At 36.6% G+C, this 21,392-nt stretch overlaps 1 protein-coding gene across 12 annotated transcripts in view; it reads right to left on the reverse strand.

Annotated features, from left to right (window-relative positions):
- The window catches only part of syne2a (spectrin repeat containing, nuclear envelope 2a), a 141,450-nt gene that overhangs the window by 32,091 nt on the left and 87,967 nt on the right, over positions 1 to 21,392 (reverse strand). For 10 of the 12 annotated variants that reach the window (XM_032585364.1, XM_032585371.1, XM_032585366.1 and 7 more), the window contains 22 exons: positions 20,672 to 20,872; positions 19,579 to 19,671; positions 19,253 to 19,411; positions 18,915 to 19,085; positions 18,651 to 18,785; positions 17,791 to 17,990; positions 15,955 to 16,069; positions 15,100 to 15,261; positions 14,409 to 14,558; positions 12,583 to 12,759; positions 11,993 to 12,148; positions 11,753 to 11,914; positions 11,035 to 11,205; positions 10,548 to 10,684; positions 9,726 to 9,915; positions 7,691 to 7,873; positions 7,495 to 7,608; positions 7,234 to 7,412; positions 5,737 to 5,884; positions 5,332 to 5,426; positions 1,717 to 1,945; positions 1,425 to 1,622 (listed from right to left, as the gene is read on the reverse strand). In XM_032585364.1, the coding sequence (XP_032441255.1) occupies positions 1,425 to 1,622; positions 1,717 to 1,945; positions 5,332 to 5,426; positions 5,737 to 5,884; positions 7,234 to 7,412; positions 7,495 to 7,608; positions 7,691 to 7,873; positions 9,726 to 9,915; positions 10,548 to 10,684; positions 11,035 to 11,205; positions 11,753 to 11,914; positions 11,993 to 12,148; positions 12,583 to 12,759; positions 14,409 to 14,558; positions 15,100 to 15,261; positions 15,955 to 16,069; positions 17,791 to 17,990; positions 18,651 to 18,785; positions 18,915 to 19,085; positions 19,253 to 19,411; positions 19,579 to 19,671; positions 20,672 to 20,872 (3,525 nt within the window). The remainder of the gene's footprint in view (positions 1 to 1,424; positions 1,623 to 1,716; positions 1,946 to 5,331; positions 5,427 to 5,736; positions 5,885 to 7,233; positions 7,413 to 7,494; positions 7,609 to 7,690; positions 7,874 to 9,725; positions 9,916 to 10,547; positions 10,685 to 11,034; positions 11,206 to 11,752; positions 11,915 to 11,992; positions 12,149 to 12,582; positions 12,760 to 14,408; positions 14,559 to 15,099; positions 15,262 to 15,954; positions 16,070 to 17,790; positions 17,991 to 18,650; positions 18,786 to 18,914; positions 19,086 to 19,252; positions 19,412 to 19,578; positions 19,672 to 20,671; positions 20,873 to 21,392) is intronic. The other 2 variants (XM_032585368.1, XM_032585369.1) reach the window with 2 other exon arrangements.

Genomic DNA, 21,392 nt, shown 5'->3' on the forward strand with positions numbered 1-21,392 from the left:
CCAGGTCAGTCTTCTTGCTTTCAAATGAAGCAAGTATTAATTTCAAAATGTTTGAATACAGCAAATAAAAGCAGATTTGGGTGCACCAAGATGTACTTTAGAGCATAAGTCAATGAGTAGATGTGGTCCTAGTTACCATGACAACAACAGAAAACCAGAAGGCTTGGAAAAGATGACCACTTTGTGTTGCATCTAACATGTTTATAAGTAGATTTTAATTTAAAAGACATGGTTTTGTCCTAATCTATTTTTGAATTGTTGTCATGGGGGCCGCACAAGATCAGTCCAGCGGCCACAAATGGCCCCTGTGCCCCACTTTGAACACCCTTGTTCTAGATTTATGCTGATGAGGGTCTCCCAGCACAATGCTGTGTCGCTGTGATGGAATGACACTGGTAACCAGCTGTTTCAGGATGTGGATCAGGAAGAGATTTGATCTCCCTTGGCAGGAGATCAGGGCTGTGCAGCCTGGGGGTGTGTGAGTGTGTGTGTGGGGGTGTGTGTGAGATCATGTCCTGGATTAAGGTCACACAATCCCCTCTACAGCACATTTTCCTTTTTACATTTTGTTGTTCTAAAACCTGCAACCTATGCATTAAATCTGTTACTAGCACTGACTCGAATCTCGATTAATCGATTATTGAAATAATCATCCACTAATTTAGTAATCGATTAATCGTTAACTTGGACATACAGATTTTTTTTAAAAAGGCCATTTGCTGAAACAATAACATAGAGCAGTAATTGAGCCAACATTTAGCATTTAAGCTAAAAAAAAAAAAAAAGTCTTGTCTGTAAATATGTTTTACCCCAAACTCCTGAAATAGTTTGGAGTAAAACTATAAAAAATTTACCTCACCTGATTTAAAATCTCACTTCTCAAAATTTAGTAATATTAAAAAGTGAAGATTAGCATTTCAATGGATTTTTATTGCCTTTTTATTCTTTTCCAGCTTTCAATCTGCCACTGAAAATATTTTCCAACTTTTTAAATCTCAGTTAAGATTCTTAAAAACACACTCATGAAAACTGATATTTCTGCATTGCTGACCATGAAAATGTAACATTTTAAAACTCCCTGCTATTAAATACATGCAGTCTCTTTTTTAATACATTAAAGATATAAATAAATGATTTCTCACAGAGAAAGTACAGATTTTTGATTCTTAAAAATAGAATCTCCAATTATTGGTACTTTGTATTTGGATTTAGTTGTTAACGTTGCAAGAATCTCTCAAACTAAGCATGCATGTGGCAACATCGGAAAGTAAAACTCCTTTTTAACGGGAAGAAAAATCAGTGTACAAAAAAATATATATAAAAAATGAAACGTTGAAATTATTTTCCATGTTTTGATTTGAGTATATCCCATTTTTTAAACATCAGATGTGAAAATGTTGCAGATAAAAAGCACAGGATGTTACCTGGACAGTGATATTAAGCAGATCTTTATTTTTTCTTTGCAGTAAGGTGGTTCGCTCCCAGACTTTCTGTAAATCCTGAAGCTCTGACTGCAGTTGGGTTCGACTCTCTGACTCTGTAACGATTTCACACAAATGTTTCCCAGCTTCAACAGTCCGGGCGTAGACAGAGGAGTGCAGACCTAGAGATTCTTCAATAAGCTTTAAAAAACAGGAAAATTACAAAAAATGTAATTAGCATATGATTTAATTAAAATAATACATTTGATAATGATCTGCAACCAAGTGCACTGACCTCATAAACATTTAAGTTCTGCAGCTGCTGCACCGTGTAAAGCTCCGGTCCACTAGGGGGCAGGAGAGAGTCCACCTCTCTAAACAGCTTCTTCAGAGATTTCAAACCGCGTTGGTAAATTCTCCACTGCTGCAGTTGCTCCTTTGTTGAGGTCCAGTTGTGTGCAGCGAGAGCCACAGAATCGGTCCAGCTCCGCTTCAGACACGCCACTCGAACCATGAGCTCAGATCTGAGCAAGAAATAAGAAAGAAAAGTTTAGGTTTGTCAGCTTTATTTGGAGAAAAACCTGAAATCAACACGAATTCATAAAATTTGGTATTGTACAAAATTAAAATCAGAAAAGCAGAAATTTAGTAAACATGCTTCTATTGGAAAGAGAACAAAAAAGGCTACTGAGAAAGAAACAGATCCTAAATGAATGATCATAAAATAAAACAACAAAATAATAAGAGCAGAAAAAACGATTTACACAGGGTTTCTACACTTTTGCCACTGTAAAATTCAAGCACTTTTCAAGGTAAGTTTTCAAACTTTTCCAGCACCACATTGGAGATAAAAACAGATGATTTCAATTCACTATTATATGATATTATTTATTACTATCACAAGACATTATTAATAATGTCCTGTGATAATATTCCACATGCTACAGCAGGGACAAGGTAAACTATAATACAACAAAGTTTTATGTTTGGAAATATCAAAATTAAAATTTAACACACACAAAAAAATCTCCCCAATTTCAATGACTTTAATGTATAAAATATAAGCCAGCCTTTATTTCAATTACACTCTTCAATAATTAATTTAGCCATTAGGAATAATAACTATTCAAAAAGAAAATAGAAAATATTGTAAGTTTTCTGACATTTAGCAATAGTAATAAGTTTGGTAATTCTAACTAACCTAAATCAAGAAAAGTTTAGTCTGATTTAACTTTAATGAGAGAAAAACTAATTTGTGAGTCTCTGAAAAAAAAAATCAACTGTAAATTGCATTTTATTATAAAACTTGGCAGCTTTAAATATCAAGCTTTTATACAGAAATCATGCATTTTCTGAACCTTCAATACACCGAATTGAAATTCAAGTATTTACAATGATTTACAAAAGATTCCTCAACCTTTTCCAAAAACTCAAAAATATCGATGAATCCAAAAGTAAACGCACAAAAACATGACATTAAATAATATCTGCTTGTCATTGAGTGCAATGAGAATTTGATTTCAGACCAACAAGCAGGAATTCTGACTCCAGTAATCAGTTTTTGTACCCATGTGGCACAAAGAACAAGCAATCAATCAGCCGGTTGCAAATACCTCTGACCTCAGCTGATTCTGCAGATTTTAAAGCCCTTCTGTACGCAGAGTACTTTCTTCTTTTTAGTCAAAACCAAAAAGCTGTCAGTCACGTCAAGGACAAGGTAGTACATCTGGACAAGACTGGACTGACTCTCTCTGGAGCTGAACGCAAGATCCTTCCTCACTAGATGACCATGAGAAAATTACAGATCTGTCCAAAAATATTTGCTAATAAAACCATCTTCACCAAGAAAACGACTGGAAACACACTGATGCTGACCCTTTGCAAATACGTCACTTCCTCATTCGAGGCGCCATAATGGATGTCGGGAGTGAGGGACGGGAGTATCGAACAGAGCGACTGAAATTGTTTTCCAAAACAGTCTTTGTCAGTTTATTCATGGCTACTACTTGTTGGAGTCGAGCTAATTTGTCTGTGAACTTAACACACCTGGTTGGGGCTCATATACGGAGATATTTACAAAAGTTGGACATAGCTAGCTTAGAAACCGACCCATACCTTCTCCCTCCTGATGTGTTGATCAAATTCACACCACATGATTTATGTCATTGTGTCATAAACAGCGCTTCCCTTTACACCAGAGCAGCCTTAAAACGTATGAAAGACGAAATGCTAACCAGTTCTTTCATACATTCATTTTTTTTTAGTTCTTTCATACATGCTAGGCTACATGACGGTGTGGTATTGTTTCCGTGGTTACTGAGACGCCATAATGCGTACCTTAGCCATAATGTGATATTTGATATCTGCCATCATAAATACTTAGAAAGTAAATTAATGTTAATCCTCTTACCTTGAAAAAAGTGTTCGCTGGAAATCCGCGGTTACAGCGAGGGCTGACAGTCATTTTGATTAACGGCTGCTGTACATGCCGCGTATCTTTCCTCGTTAAAAGATACAAAATAAAATGACAAGTTTGGTTTCTACCTTTGTCTGTTTGTGCAGCCGACTGCGCAGCACCCTGTGAGCCTTTTTACTGCCAAATCAACTAAATAAAAAAGACATCAGGTTACCAGATGTGCGGGGGTTTTTTGACGGGCTTTACAGGAGCGTATTGGTAGCTTTGACGTCCAACATGGCGGAGCGGGCCGAGTTCCGAAAAGAGTGACGTCACGTGCAAAGGGTCAATGATTGACCAATTATAATTACTTTAGGACAGTTTTCCAGTAAAACATCGTTATTAACTGGTTAGAAAAAGGTCCTTATATTTACAGATTTTGAACCAAGTGAAGCTAAAACTACACTACTTGAGGAGTTCTGGGTAGAACATATTTACACATAAACAGTTTTTTTTTTACCTGAAATGCAAAATGAACATAGATTTTTGTTAAATTTTGGCTAAATTGCAGCTTTGAAGATGTTGCTGGACTTTTTTGAGTCTCCAATTAATGATTAATCGATTACTAAATAAGTTGGTAGTTATTTCAATTAATCGATTAATCGATGTGAAATTATGGCTCTAATCCTTAAGCGGTAGAATAAACGTTTGAAACACTCTAAAACATTTGAGCCGCATTTAGTTGTGTCTAATAACTGAGTTCTAGATTTTGAACCTAAATATGCGAGTTTGTGAAAGATAAACTTACAGCAGTAAGTTGTGTTAACTTTTATTAATTTTGTCAAAACTCCAAAAGTTGAATAATCTAGAGTTTTTAGGTTAGCACTTAAAAAAACTGAAAGACGAAAAAAAGTGGGAACTATTTCCCAGAATGCTTAGCAGCATGTTTTTATATCCTGAGACGGAAGTGTGTTACATTGATCTGACTGGTGTTTTATTAAGGAAAATTTTTATTTAATGCAAAGCTTGAGGATAAAGTCTTGTTCACACTAAATGATTTTGAGCTGAATTGAATAAAATTCATTATCAGATCAGAAATTTTGTCCATGCAATTTGAAACAAGAAATTAAAACATTCTAAAGTAAAATAAGTATTTATTTTAACTTGATATCGTGAGTGAAATAATAGAGAAATGTGGCTTTTTAGGTGAGAGAAGTTATTTTTCTTACATATTGTGAAATAATTATTTGGTATAAATTGCAACATCAAGTTAAAACTAACCATTCAAAAATAATGAACTTAAAAAACAATGTTTAGACAACTTGTCTCTTGTTGTTAAAATAATTTCATGAACTTTAATTTCTGAGTTAAAACCAAAACAATTTTCTTGTTGACTTAAATTGCATTTTCAATGCAGCTTAAACCACCTTTACATGTTTTACAGTGCACTAAGTCGTAATTCCTAAATCAGTTAAAAACCATAAATCTGTTAAAACGTCCTGCATCATTACTCGCCTTTTGTCCTCAGTTTGTTTTTCCATAAAGTTGAGGGCGTCACAGAGGAGGTTCTGGAGGAGCTGATGCCCCTTCATGACCTCAACCTGAAGTTTCTGTGGGAGAGATTTGTTAGATTAAAGAACAGAAGGACATTCATTCTTCTCTGTCGTTTTAACAAATTAGCTCATGATTACACAGTGAAAAGTTATGGTTAAGAAGTTTGACGTAAATAATAGTTATTTGTTTGTGGACAGGTGATTTTCTCTGAGGCTGAACTTGCAGTTTCCTGAGATAACATATTAGCATTTCAATTATTCTGTGCTCTTTCTAAAACGATTGAAAACTTGTTGAATGTGCCGGAAAAAGCCTCAGATTATTGATAGTAAAACTCAAGAAATGAATGAATTTGTAAGATCTGCCAACCTGATGGACAGCCAGCATCTCTCTAAGGTTTGAGTGACTCAGATCTTTTCTGCAAAGTGATTCTCGCTGCAGGTATTCCTGGATCGTTTTCACTTTTTCACATTTTTCTTCAAAATCATAGCCGCTCTGAAGCTCATCTTGCAAAACTCTATAAAATAAAATAAAGAGAACAAAGACTTTAGAGGCAAACTGTCAATCACTGTCTGTAAGACTGCATTTAAATCCAGATAGGGAAAAAAGTTTAATTGTAAAAAACCAGGAAATTTATTGTACAGATCTGGAAAAAAGTAAGATTCAATTGAAAACCTCCTGGTTATTCCACCAAATATGGATTTCTGAACTCTGAGTTAAAACATTAGTATTGTTGTTTCTAAATGAATTAGAACAGTGCTCATTTTACTCAAACATATACCTATAAAAAGTAAAATGACTGATCATTTTAAGTGGTGTTTATTTTCCAGAGCTATATTTAGCGTTCGTTGGGCCTCTGGTGATTATTTAAAGAATTGCAGTGTTATGTTTAAATGACTAAAGTTAAAGTAGTGATACGTCTTTGTTTTTCATGCTTTTTACAACTTTATCCATCAAAATGTGGCATTATTACCCATCCTTTCAGGTTGTGAACAGTTTCATCTGTGGTACATTTTGTTTTTCGGAGAATTTTCTTAAGACTATGAAGACACAACACAACCTTTCTTCTATCTGATAAATGTAAAACCAGGAATTATTACATTTGTGACGAGCTGAAGCTCTAATCACACAGTAAATACAGAACAAAGACACAAAACCGTACCATCTATTTTTGGTCTAATTTGTAGTGAAAATATCTTGGTTCACTTGAAATAAGACAAAACTAACTTACAAGTAACTTTTCAGCAAGATACAGGAGCTTGTTTTAAATAAATAAATAATTAAGTAAAACGTTCCAGTTCCACTGGCGCCGTTACCTAGCAACGCCAGCCAAGCCCAGCCCATCACCTAGCAACAGAGTTCTAGTTCAACTGGCAGATTATTTCATTTGTTAATATCTTAGCTAATATCTTAGTACACTTGAGATGAGACAAACCAATTTAAAAGTAACTTTTAAGCAATATATAGGTAAATTAACTTAAAACGTCGAAATGTCTTGTTATAAGTGAAATAATCTGCCAATAGAACTAGTAACTTTTTCATGAATATTAAGGAATTATTTACTTAAAACAAGCTCCTCTTTCTTGCTAAAAAGTTACTTTTAAGTTGTTTTTGTCTTATTTCAAGTTTACTAAGATATTTGCACTAGAAACTAGACCAAAAATTCTTGGTAAGATTTTGTGTTTTTGCAGTACTTAGTGATTTATGCTTTTTAGATTTTCATGCCATAATATTTCTTTGCTATTACATTTTTTGTGAGTTCATTTTCTTTTGTGTTTTCTGGTAATTTATCCGCTTTTCAAAAATAGTGCATTATCTCAGACTTTTATCTCCATTACAGTTTGGATTCTAGATGGCAATAATTACATGTTGTAGATCAAACTGTCTCGCATGTTTTCATCTGTTGCCTTGGTAACGGTTTCTGCCCACAGCCTGCTGAGGGACTGAACTCGCTCCATCTCCTCGTTGTTGAGGTTTATGTCGCCACTCATCTCTTTAACGTCCACCAGTGATGGAGTCATGTCACTGAGATCCAAAAGAACCTGCTGGGAGTTTAAGAGAAAATACAAAATTATAAAAATGATTTTTTTTTCTTAGTTAAAGGTATGTAGAAGGGGAGTTTAAAACCTCCAGAGTGTCTGCATCACATGCGCCCCCACGCAGTTTAAAAAGCGAGTTCTGCATCTGTTCCTCAAGTGCTTCCAGCTGAGCTTTAAATCGTCTCTCTCGCTCCAAATCCTCCTGGACATTTAGACAATACGTCATATTTAACAACCTCCATGTTAAACAACATGCTTTATGTGTCAAATTTAAAATATCTCACCTCCAGATTTCTCTTTTTTCCCGATATTGCTTGGTTCAGCAGCAGGACATCGCGACTCAACAACCTGGTTTCTGATTTGATTAAATTTGCAGATAAAGGTTCGAGTCGTCCAAGAAGAGCTTTGGATGCTGCCAGCACATCTCCTGCATCACTTTGCAGCTCATCAGCAGCATCTTGCAGCCTCTAGATTGTGAAAAGAGGAGACAAGCTGAGGAACAGGAGCAGGCTTTTATATGCAGTTTATTGCCACTTTCCACTTGTTTCATTCAAATAGATTGATACTTTAGTCCTGTGGGATAACGCAATTTATGCAGTAAAAGGTTTCAACAACAACAACATTTCCTCTGTATTTTGGAAGAGAAAGGAACTAAGGAGGTATTATAAAAGGAAACCAAAAAAATAAAAACATTTTCCTTTGATCAAATAAGCAAAACAACACGTCATCTGGATGTTCTGCAACAGGTTAGAGAGGAGGTCAAGTACACCGACTGGAAGCAGATCTTCAGTCATACTTCTCAACAGAAGTACATGCAGCGTCGTTCCTTTCCAAGAATAGGAGAGCAGGTATTGAGAAAAACATCTAATTAAACCGGGAACGCAATGCATGGACTCCCCGAACCTGCACCTGGAACAGATGAGTCAAGCAGGGAATCTAATGATTCTGAAAAATAAAAAAAGAAAAAAGAAAAGAGAAAAAAAGAAATGCATTTGGAGGCTGAAAAACAGGGTTTGTGAACCTGGTTAAACTCCAGCACTTAAGCTCAGGCTTTCAGTACTTTATTGTATATTTTCTTGCCAGTTTTAAGCAGAAAAAACATAAACCTGGACAGAAATGCACTTTAGGTTACCCAGAGGATAATTAGTATAAGGACCAAGTAAAGTTCTGTTCTGTGTGAACTTATGGCAACAACAATAAATCAAATGTATCTTTAAGGAGACTGCCGGTGTGCAATTATCATTTTATTGTGTAAAATTCACTTTTTGCACGTTTTCTTTCTTCCATTTGGGTTTCAACTGCTTCTATAAACAGCTCAAGCGCTTTAAAAAAAACCTGTTGAGTTTTGTTGGTTAATGTTGGTTGGTGTCTGAAAAATGAGCTGTCTGCCCCATTACCTAGCAACTCAAACTGAGCTCCAGCTGGTTTCACCGCCATATGAGCTGTACAACGGCTGCTGGAAAAGACAAGTAACTTACTTGTTGTTAACTCACCATCCAGAAACCACTTGCTGCATTGTTGTTGGTTGTGCAGGAGGCTCTACAAATGCTTTTCAATGATGTACTTTTGTATCATTGTGCATCTGTTTGCAGCCATTTTCACGTTCGAGTCTGAACGTTAAGTTGGAGGCCAGAAGTAGCTTATTTAGACTTAACCCTTTCATCCTTAGCGGTCATTGCAGTGGACAGCTATTTTCTTGTGTTTTAAATGTTATGTTATAAATGCACACAGATCACTGATCTGGACAACGGTGCATCATACAATACACTGCCAACTACTGGCCATCTACTGCAACTGCAATGATTTGATTTTTAACTCCAATATGGCAGACAGACCAAAAAAAAGCAACTCCAGTCCCTGCTTCTTGTCTTGCAGGTAAAAAAAAATAATTGATATCAAGTAACCCCTAAAGACTAATACTATTGGTGTATTTTCCAAATAAATGTGTATTTGGAGAAAATTACAACTGATCACCTAAAAAAAAAAAAAAAATTTCCCCCACCTTCTTTCTTATGCCTTAAAAATATCAAAAACACTCTGGAAAGAAATCCTGACATAAAGCATCATAATTCATGCATGAAAGGGAGACAAAGCCATAAAACAGCTCATTCTGAAAGGAGTTCAAAACTAAAATCTCATTATATAAGAATGATTTTATGCTAAACATTTGATGAACATGTTTGTGTAACAGGTCACCTATCCTCACCTGTTCAAGGAAACATAATAGGTCATCTTTAAGTCTGAATTTCCTAAATTAATTGCTTGAAAATGACTGTTTCAGTTCTGGTTGGTGATAAAGTTGATGAGACTCTGACTCACCTTGAAGGAGCAGACAGTGGTTTTTGCATCTTTTCCAGGTGAAAAACTTGATAACTCCTCCCACTCATTCCTCAGGTGTTGCAAACGAAGAGAAAAGCGCTCAGACAGAGTTGAGTATTCAAGCCAGAGGGAGAAAATGTCTTTGGTGTTTTTATGCTCGTCTTTTATCTCTTGGAGTATTTTGTTCCACCTGATGAGGCAAACATAAAGGTACTGAGTGTGTAATAATTATATGAAGCAACAAAGTTCAAGCAATAAGTTTAGAAATGAGAAAAGAAAAGTTAATTTAAAGGCAAATCCTTTAAATAGAATAGGACCTGACACTGTTCTCAAAATAAAATCACTTCATTCTCATATTAATTCAACTTTATTCTTTTATGACTTTATTCTTGAAATACTGGGACTTGATTGTCACATTACTATAATTTTATTCTTGCACAACTTTATTCTTGTAACAGAGTTTATTCTCGAAATATTGTGATTTTATACTCATATTATTGCAACTTTACTCTTGTATTATTTCAACTATTTTTATATGACTCTATTATCAAAATAAAATGACTTTATTCTCGTAATTTTATTTATTTTTTTATTTTTCTTAGTATAACCTAAATATTCTGTTGTAATATCTGACATTTTTTAGAGAAGATTTTAATTTGTGTGTCATAATTTTGTCCTAACTGGGGAAGAAAACGTCTCCATCTGCATCAGCCAGTGAGACAAACCTGTATCACAAAGGGACGCAAAAGGCCCCCGAGCCACGCTTTGGACACCCGTACATTGTCTGGTAAAATTTTAATCTAAATATTTCCCTCCACTGACCCATTTCGCTGCTCCTCTACTTCATCCCTAATGATCTGCGCTGACGCATCATGCAGCGTCTCCATCAGCGTCCTGCAGGATTTGTCCACATCCGTCCAAAGCTGTTCTCCGTCTTCCTCCGCCTTCACCTGGAGGTGCTGAGCAAAATGAAAAACACTTTTTCCTTTTAACTCTCGCTCTCTCGAATGCATTTACTTCCCTAAAAAGTAATAAAAGAGGTGACAGCTTGAAGTCTGTGAATGCCCACTCTCTCACTGAACCTTTCAAATCCGGACTCGGAGGCTTTTAACCGCAGTTACAGCTTGCTGTTCCACACAAACACTAAAGTTTTATGATTCCTTCTTTAATTGTAGCCACTCAGTGTTCTAGACTCCAGATCAACTTGTTTTAAAACTAATAAACTACCATAAATGATTCTGACGATAATATACATTTATGCTTGCTTTTGTAGCTTTAATGTGTTTATGGAGACCAGTTAATTTCTCACCTGCAGGCGGTCTGAGTTTCCTTCAGCCTGCTGCAGAGAGAAGAGAGGCGTTCGCTGCTGCTGCAGGGCACAGCGCTCCCTAGTGGTCAACAAAGTAACTTCCCCCAGAGCTCTACGGAAACAACTCCACTTCTCCACTGACTCTTCGAGATGCGCTCTGAGATCTTCCATCTGTAACGGAGCAGAAGCAACAGAAACAAAAACCAATTAGACAGTTTGGGTGATTTCATGTTCTATTCTTTATAGATGTTTCTATAGGTTTAAAATGTAAAAACACTGTCTTTTTGGTTTTTTTGTAAAAGAAGATGTCAACATTATACTTTTTATGTTGAATGAAATAAAAACTAATTGAAGATGTTTTTATCTTTAATGGTTTCAGACTCGAGGAGGTCCAACGGTCAGCACAGGAACATAAGATGGTCATAAAACAACTTCATTCTGGACAGTTAAATAAGGAAGAACAGAAGGAAGGAAGGACGGAAGGAAGGAAGGGAAGGAAGGAAGGACGGACGGAAGGGAAGGAGGGAGAGAGGAAGGAAGGAAGTACGGGAGGGAGGGAAGGAGGGAGGGAGAAAGAAAGAAAGAAAGGAAAGAAGGAAGGAAGGATGGAAGGAAAGAAGGAAGGGAGGGAGGGAGGAGAGACTTACTGATTAATGGATGGATGGAGTATTTATGGACTCCAGTCCACCAAACTTGTCCAACCTTGAGGTTGACTTACCTGCTGATGAAGATCAACACAGGCCTGCCTCACACTGTCCACTTGGCCGGAGAAGATCTCATTACACAGGAGCTTCTCTTCCTTCCCATAACACACTCCTCTTCCTCCTTCTCCCAGATCCTGCAAATCTGCAGAAACCTGCTGGATTCTGGCAACTTCAGCCTGGAAAACACAAAGTCACCTCAGATAGAAAACCGTCCACAGCGTCCAGACGTCCCTCTGTGTGTCCCATCATTATACCTCCCACTCCAGCAGAGCGCAGCCCGCCAGGGTTTGACTGCAGGGCCGTTTCCACTGACTCATCCTCTTCTTCTGCTGCTCTGTCCAGTCCTGCCGTTTCTGCAGGAGTCTCTCTCGTTCTGCACAAGTGTGATGGAGGTGTTCAACTTCATGAATCTGAGAAAAAGAAGAGGAATGGAGCCAATTCAAACACAGTCATTGTTTCCATGTTACTATGGATGGACACGTGGATTCTGGACACATTATTTAACAATATGTTGAATCTATAAACTGATAAATTGTAGCACACAAGCTGTCTTTAAATATCACATTTCCTCCATTTCTAAATTTGAATAAAACTACTTTGTATAGCAACACTTAAAAGGTGAACCATAGGTACCAGGGTACATAGGTGCTAGGTAACAGCGAACTGTCACTTAACAATTGGGATTTTTTTTAAACAGCTAATTTTCCAAACACACAGAAAAAAAAGAAACATGAACTTATTGTCGAAAAATGGTTTTTAGAAGCAGTTGTTAGTACAAAGATGTGAAAAATGTGAGCTTCGTGTAATGGGTCCCGTTTGACTCGGGTTCCACCGAGGCGCTGACCTGGCTGTCCAGCTGCCTCTGCAGGAGCAGCCACTGCTGTCTGACGCCGCCCAGGTTTTCTGCGAAGGTCGTGCGTTCCAAGCGGCGAGCCGGGACGTCTGCTCCCGCCATTTTGGATCCAGGCTCGGACATAAAATCAAGGAGTTGCTGACAGTTGTCAACAGCTGCCCTTAACGCCTGGAAAATAGGAGATATGAGGAATTTATTTGAAATAAGGGTTAATTGTTTTTTTTTATCAACAGCTCTTAATTTTACACTTATTTTCTTCCTTTGAGATTTTGTACAGAACAATAAATTCAAATCATAATTTTACCATACTTTGCCACGCTGCAACAACAAACGTTAATGTTTTTATGTAATAAACCAAAACAAAGCTGCATTTAATTGTAAAGTAGAAGGAAAATTATATATTTTTTAGATTTACTAAGCCACAAAAAAAATCTTAGTACACTTGAAATAAGACAAAACTAACTTAAAAGTAAATTTTCTGCAAGATATAAGAGCTTGTTATAAGTAAATAATTCCTTAATATTGATGAAAAAAGTATTTTAATAATCTGCCATTATAGCATGGGGAAATGTCTTGCTATAATTAAAATAATCTGCCAGCTGAACTAGTTGTTTTTTAATCAATATTAAGGAATGATTTACTTAAAACAAGCTCTTATATCTTTCAGAAAATGTACTTTTAAGTTAGTTGTGTCTTATTTCAAGTGAACTAAGACATTTGCACTAGAAACTAGACCAAAATAATTGGTAAAATTTTGTGTTTTTGCAGTAAAAACCATGTAGGGAAATTAAACCCAGATGGTTTGGTCAGATGAGAGCAAAAATCTTTTTTCAACCTTCATTTTAATCGCTACGTCTGCAAAACATTTAGAAAACACCAACGCCATTTTGAAACATGGTGGTGTCAGCATCATGCTGAGGGAATCTTTTTCTTCAGTAGAGCAAAAAAAACAACAAACTGTCTCCATTCAATCTGACTAAACATAAGAAATTCTCCAAAGAAAAACAAACAAAAATGTCAGTTTTTAGATAAGTAGAGACACAATCCAAAAGACTTTGTTCAGGGAGGTTGAGTAAAAATGTACATCACATCTTTAATTTGTAAAACTTGCATTGCTTTCTTTAGATTTTACATTCAGATCTACTTTATGTTAACTTGTCAGATAAAGTATCAATAAAGTAAAGTTATAATTGTGGTTGGAACATGAAAAAATGTAAAAACCGTATTTTCCGGACTGTAGAGCGCACCATACTATAAGCCGCACCGACAATTTATTTGAAAAAAACTGGAAACACACATATATAAGCCGCACCGGGCTACAAGCCGCTGGTATCTCTGCCGCTCTCGGTTTTCCATAAATCTGCTGGATTTATTAAGGACGCAGCCCTCCATCTCCAAAGCCGAACCTTGGTTTTGTTCACCCCCAGTTTACGTGCAGCGGCTCTATTTCCCTCCTGTACTGCCAGATCGATACTCCTCAACTTAAAAGCTGCATCATATGAGTTTGAAAACATTCCTCTGTCGTGCCTGCTGCAAGCAGGTGCTTGTTCTAAATTAAAATTAGAATCTTTCTTCTTTGATTTCCACTTCTGACTTCCAATGATTCACTTCCTGCTAAAGAGCCCCCTGGTGAAGAAAAATCCACGGAGAAAAGCCGTGGGGAAAACGTAGCGGCTTATGGTCAGAAAAATACGGTAAGTTAGAATATGAACTATGTATTTCAGGCTGGAAATCAACTTAAAACAGTAATCCTGACAAAAAAAGCACCTTCAATTTAATTATTATTTAAATGAATGTATAAAATACACATGATGTACCTGACATTGCTGCAGAATTTCAACCATCTCAGCTGCATTTTTGGCCGTCAGAACGCTTTTCTTCTCCCGGCTAAGTCGAGTTTCCGTTTCCTTCAGCCAGTTCTCCAGTTCAGACAGCAGCTTTAGTGGCGGCTGTTCATTCACCAGGCGCTAATAAACATAATTCAACATAACAATAACTGATTTTCATTTCACATGAACATCTGTCCCTTTTAATGCTCTGCTGGTTGGTTTTATTGCTCTTAATCAAAGTAATTCTGTATGAAACATCTGGTATTAATAAGGAGAACATCATCAGTATCCGTGTTACTAAATCTCTCTTCAGAAGATAAGATCTGCTGAAATGGTTTCCAGATTGTAAGGCTTCAAACTCAGCCAACTGGGAGAAAAAATCTGGCAAAATCTGACTAATTATAGCGAAGCCAGATATCTGGTTCCAGTCACCGATGATGAATGGAGAGAAAAAATTAAAAGTGACCTTCCTGCTGATTCCTTCCCTCTCTGATCGCCTAGAAGACATTTAAGTTTATACTCCCAGCAGCAGAGGGCGGTTCTCTGAGTCTAATTATTTCTGAAAACAAACAGAACTAACAAGAAATCTGACACATTCTCAAACACTCTCAGCTGCTTCATATCTGTTTATCTTAGTTCATTTAAAACGTTATTTTCTCTAAGTACTGAAACACTGAACCTGCAGCAGATGCTCCAGCATCTTGGAAAGGTCAGAGGTCAGCTGGCTGCAGCTTGCCTCCAGCTGTGAGACCTGACTTCTCAGTTTGGGATACTCGGCGTCCCTCAGGTGGACAAGCCGACTGGTTTCCTTGGAAACGGCTGCCACCTCCACGGAGACGTCCTGGGGAAAAGTTGACAATGTTGGAATAATTATAATTAATGTGTTTGGAACATTATTTTGAGTTTTATTAAACTAAGGACACCTGATAAAATTGTATTGTGGTTTTAGTGATTTAATGTGGTCAGTTTGATGAAACAAACTTGAAATATTTATAATTTTTATCATTTGAAGGATTTTTGTTGACAGTAAATTTTATTTTACATCGACCTGTGGTTTAAGCAGATCTCCCTTAAAAATAAGATCATGAGTCTCATTTTTAAGAGACAAGAGACCGCAGCATGAATGAATGGATGAATGAATGAATGAATGAATCAATCAATCAATCAATCAATCAATCAATCAATGCATGCATGCTTCTGCTTTACTCTGCTATGTTTCCTAATATGGGGATCTGCACATTTTTTATTCAAATTCCAAACTTTATGAAAGTTCTCAGTCATTCTGGATGGATGTGGACGGACGATCAGTGCTCATGATACACACTTTTCATAAATTTAAAGAAAACCATTAAAACATTTCGGACTTAAATATGTCTTAAATAATAAACCAATAATAAACCAATAACAAACCAATAACAAGCCAATAATAAACCATAATAAACCCATAATAAGCCACTGATGTTGGTATCACTGCTGAAAGCAGCGTCCTGCGCGTCCTGCAGGTCATTGCTAATGAAGCAGATAAGCGCCTCACCAGCAGCTCCAGCAGTCGCCTTTGAACGGATTCCTGACTCAGGTCTGAGGAAGTCTTCAGGTGTTCGCCGGCGGCCAGCAGACGCTCACCGACCGAAGCAACGCCAGCCAGGAATCTGTGGGGAGGACAGCCAGCACTGATAGATCAACCAGCGGGGCAGAACATGAAGGCCCCCTCACACACACCAAAGGCCAGCTTGGTGGATGTCCAAAGGCAAAAATGAAAATAAAAGATAAGCTTCCTTTTTATTTTTTCTTATATACCTGTCTTCTCTTTTAACTCTTTCTCCATCTGTTGTTCTGAATCCAGAAATAAGACGAACTGTATATTTATGAATTCCTCCCACTCAGATGAGCAAACTATAATCCAGGGATGTTATTTGATTCAACATCTTTAAACTGCTTCAAAGTCAGAGATTGAACCGTTCCCAGTTCACTCCACCATCTTGATTTATGGGCAATCAAAACTCTTTAAATTGTTAGTGTTTCGATGACTAAATAAATCAAAAATCAATCACTCAAAACTTTTAAACAGCTTGACTGAAAAGGTACACAAATATTAGATTTATGGCATCAAATTGAACTAACTACTTCTTATCTTTGAAATATGCATAAAATAAGACAAAAATATAACTTTCTTATAGAAATTATAAGCAGAAACATAAAAAAACCCAATCTGAAGCATAAAATTTAAACTTATATACATTTGTACCCCTTAAATTATTTTTTCGCTCGTAAGTGCATGCTTGAAAACAAAAAAATTATTTCTTTTTTTTTTTTTTTAGCTTTTTTTATAAATTTAACAACAAATTATATTTGGCTTCCTATAATGTAAAGTAAACCTACTGCAAAAGCTTTTGTAAATATTTTTGCTGAATTCTCATGTAAAGTGAAGATGAAAATATTAATAAAAGAGAACTAAAGCTTTAGATTATTTATTCCTGCAAAATTAATCTCAAGTTTTATACTTGAGGTGTTCAAAGTGGGGCCCGAGGGTCATTTATGGCTCTTGTAATAAATTTGTGTGGCCCCTTCTGCACAACAAGAAGAGTAAAAATTATCCACCAAATGGAGCTGAAGTATTTTACATTTTCAGATGTGTAACTTCTTAAATGATACATTTTCTTTTATTAGTAATGCTTTGTTTTTGCTTTGCAGACACACCAGTTCAATAAAATTATCCTAATACAGCAATGCTTTTGGAACAAAGTTCTCATATGCAGTATATTGCTAGGAAAATAATAAAAACATATTTTTAAACAAAATATAAAAAAGATTCAACCCAAAAAGTTAGGAAGCTATTACTGCCACCTTAATTCTTTTATGCAGTCAATATCTTGTTAATTTTAATTTTTGCAGGCAGTATTTTGATGCTCAATGACAATTGGTGCTCTGTTGCGGGTTCGATTCCCGGCCTGGCGACCTTTGCCGCATGTCTTCCACTTCTCTCGTTGCCCACTTTCAGATAAAGGCCACTAGAGCCAATAAAACCTTTAAAAAAAACCAGTTCCTTTATGTTGCTGGAAAGCTACTTGTCAGTTAGTTTTGTCTAACAAGTTAGACAAAACTAACAAGTTAGTTAGTTGTTAGTTTTGTCTAACAAGTTAGACAAAACTAACTTGTCAGTTTTGTACTAAGATATCTGCACTACAAAATAGACAAAAATACTTGGTAATATTTTGTGTTTTTGCAGTGTACTTCTAAATAAAACTGCTCATCTGGTTATTTCAATTTGTCAAGAGCTCAAGCCATAATAATTCTGCTCTTCTGCTTCTTGTACAAAACATGTTTTCTCCTGATTAGATGCTTCAGATTGGTAATGCTGCATCTTGCCCACCTGGCTCTGCTTTCCTGGATGTTTCTCAGGTGGAGGATTTCTTGCTCCGTACGCCGGTAGGCGCCTTTCCATCGCAGCTCCAGAGCGCCCCCTTCCTGTGCAATCGAGGCACCGGACCACGGCTCTGCCTGCAGCACCAGCCTGTGATCCAAAAACGATCCCAACATGGAGCGGCTCTCCTCCAGCCGGATCAGAGTCCGCTGGGAATCAAGCAGAATTCGAATTATGTCGAGTTTGAACAATGGCAAAATTTCTGATTACTTTTTTCAAAACTCAAAAGAAATAACATTATTTTGATGAAAATATGGCGTATAAATAAAAATATTCAACATAGTATGTTTAAATTTCAGCAGAAAAATACATAATTTATACATTACAGTAGATAAAATGTGCAATAATGACAAACTATTTTCTGTCTACAGTGATAGATACATGATTTCTGTGTTTATTTAGTTTGTTTATAAATACATGACAACAAAACAACATGTCCAAGACTGAACTTTGGTAAATATTCATGTTTTTTAGAACTGCTTTACTATTTCACAGGGGGATTTTTTCCCATTTGTTTGAAAATAGTGTTTGTGGGTTTTTTTTTCTTAAACTTAAAATCTCACTGTCCTTTTTAAATTTTTATTATTTTGCGTCTCAAATGTTGCATTATTTGTTAATGCAACATGTTTTTTGCGTCCTTTTCTCCTTTAATAGTTTTCTTAAAATCTCAATGGGATTTTTCTTTTTCCCCCTTCGCAGATCTGTATTTCCTGTTTATTTGTGGTTCTGTTTAGTTGGGAAAAAGGAGTAACTAGGCAACCTGAGAGAAGAAATGAGGATAAACTGTGTGAAATTTTCACTGGACTTACCTTGCAGGCATGTAGCCTCCGCTCCACCGTCTCCTCCTCATCGTCTCCCTCTGGTTCTGCAGCGCTAGAAAAAGCGTCAGACTCATCCAACACGCTGCCAAGTTGACCACAAAGTTGCTCCCAGTGGGTCCAATCCTAAAGCAAAGGCAAACATAAAATCCATACATTTCAGTAAAACCCCAGAACGGATTTTTAGACACAACAAAGATGCGTATTTATGTGTGCAGAAGCTCAAATGGCCTTCAGCAAACAAACATTACAAACCCGAAGCCTCTTCTGAGAAGCCATTCCTTCTTCCAGAACTTGTTGCTGCAGAGTTTTGGCCCTGACTTCCAGATGTACCCATTCATCCTGTTTGCTGCTAAGTGCATTAGGTTCATGCTGGAATAGGTACTGAAGAAAAGACAGCTGGGATCCGAGGACCTGGAGGAGTTTCTGCATAATGAATCCAGATTTGTGACAAAAGTGAATTAAACAGTAAATAATTCAACAAACAAGACGTTTGGAGGTCCTGAATCATAAACTCTTGGAGGTTGGATTCACTTTGTGGGAAAAGTGGAGTTTCTAACTTAAACCCGGGCTTTGCCTGCTTAATCAGATACCTTGTGTCTGCAGAGATCAGCTTGAAGTTTGCTGCGGCTGGGAATAAGGCTCGTCCGTTTTTCTGTTAAACTCTCTTCACACCGTTTCAAGAGGCGAGAAGTCCCCTGAAGCAAGCATTGGGAGGCGTGTTGCAGTTCCTCTCTTCCGCCCGGCTCACACTGGGACGATAAACAGAACCAGAGTTTTGGTGAGAATATTCATGGGTTGAACTTTCAGAAAAACGGGGGGGGGGGGATTTTAATGTCACGAAAATGTTTGCAATTTTGTTGCAAACTTTTTAAGATGTTAAAACTTTTTCAGAAAGCTAAATTGCAGCGGTTGCTACCTTCAAGCTGAGCGGACCTTTCAGGTTTGGGAAGATCTCACAAAGTCCCGTATCAAATAGATCCAGGAGACGAGGCTGGCAGGAGGGAAGAGTCTACAGTACGGAGAGAAAGACGTTGATTTTTATCAAGTTCTTCACAGCAAACTCTGAATTTAATTGTTAATTTCATCATTAAACATTTACTAGCAGGTTATTTGGCTACATTTTCTTACAAAGTTTTATTATTTCAGCTTAAACTACAGGGATATTGTGCATATGTGTCAAACTCGAGCCGCCATCATGATTTCTGTGGCCCTCTAGATTAGGGTTCTGCAGTCTGTGGCTACAGAGAAACATGTGGCTCTTAATAACTTTGGTCAAAAATGTTAAAAAATTGTTTTAAAATGTAAACGTAAAAATAAATGTAAAGTATTTTTACAAAGAAAACTAATAGCGTCTCTCTTTTTTAAATTGTAACTTTTATGTCTTTTGGTTGCAAATTAGTATGCTACTTTGGAAATAACTTTCTACTACAAACGATATGATCTATTGAAAAATTGTGTTTCATTCCTTTTGTGTAAAAAAAGTCATTTTAAAACAAAGTGCTCTTCTTTCTTAAAAAAACAAAGCAATTTTATAAGCTAATTTGTGTCATGTAGCTTTTGTGGCTGTGAATAGATGCTGGACCAAAGGAAAAAATGTCTCTAGCAACATTTTTTACCAGTGTTTCACTGAGAAGTAGCTCATGTAATGAGCTGAGCGTATGCAAATTATGAACAGATGTTTGCTAATTGCTGCTGGCTAGTCTGAAGGAGCTGAGTGGGGTGGAAGCTTAGAAACTGAAGCTGTGAGGAGGAGCTTTGTTGAAAAAAACTACGCTTGGTGAAAGCAGGTGTTTCCACAGCTGCATGGTTGCCATGGAGATTAAAAAATTTACCAAACATGCATGAAAGAATCAAGGAAAAAATCCAGGTATATTTTTAATAGGGGAATAACATTATAACATAATTTTACAAAATACTACCCCTTTAAATGATGGTCTGTGTTTTTTGCATTTAAAGAGAGAAATTTATACATCTGGAAAAGCTTGGCATTGATTTGCAATACATCAAACCTGATGTTGGCTTTGCAGCCCTGAGCACTCAAGCAGCCGATTGTGGGAGGAGGTGAGGAGAAGCTGGACCACCTGGACAAAATCGTCAAGCGACGCCAAACAGCTGTGAGCGTCTGATTCTCGCATCAGGACAGCAGGTTTGATCTGCGCTTCCACTTCACCCACCAGCTCAGCTAAAGGCTCCAACTGAGCCCATAAACTCTGAAACAAACACAAAGGAAAACAAAAAAAACCCTGAAATGTAGTGCCAGAGTTGGGAAGTAACTAGTTACATTTACTCAATTACATTTAAGCTAGTAGCCTTTTTTAAAATAAATGGTTTTTAGGAGTACATTTTATTTTTACTCGAGTAATTTTATTATGAAGTATCGCTACTCTTACTTGAGTAAAATTTCTGTATTTTCTACAAAAAAAAATCACCACAAACTTGAAGTTTTTGTTAGTTTCATAAGTTGTTGTTATTCTTTTTAAAGAAACTGATTTGGATTTTTCTTGTCTAATTTTGTTATTTTTTCGTCATTTTGGTCTTTAAAATACCAAAATCTCCACTTAACTTTAGATTTTGGCCTGTTGACGATGCAGTTTTTTAAATTTTAAATGATTGATAATTTGATCACTTTCTCAGTACTTGAATAAACGTTTTACCAAATGCTTTTCTATGTGAAAAACAAACATGTTTAACCAAAAATTCACCAAAAACCTACAGTTTTAGTTAAAGTTT

Source organism: Xiphophorus hellerii, chromosome 15, assembly GCF_003331165.1.
Source record: "Xiphophorus hellerii strain 12219 chromosome 15, Xiphophorus_hellerii-4.1, whole genome shotgun sequence".
Taxonomy (NCBI): domain Eukaryota; kingdom Metazoa; phylum Chordata; class Actinopteri; order Cyprinodontiformes; family Poeciliidae; genus Xiphophorus; species Xiphophorus hellerii.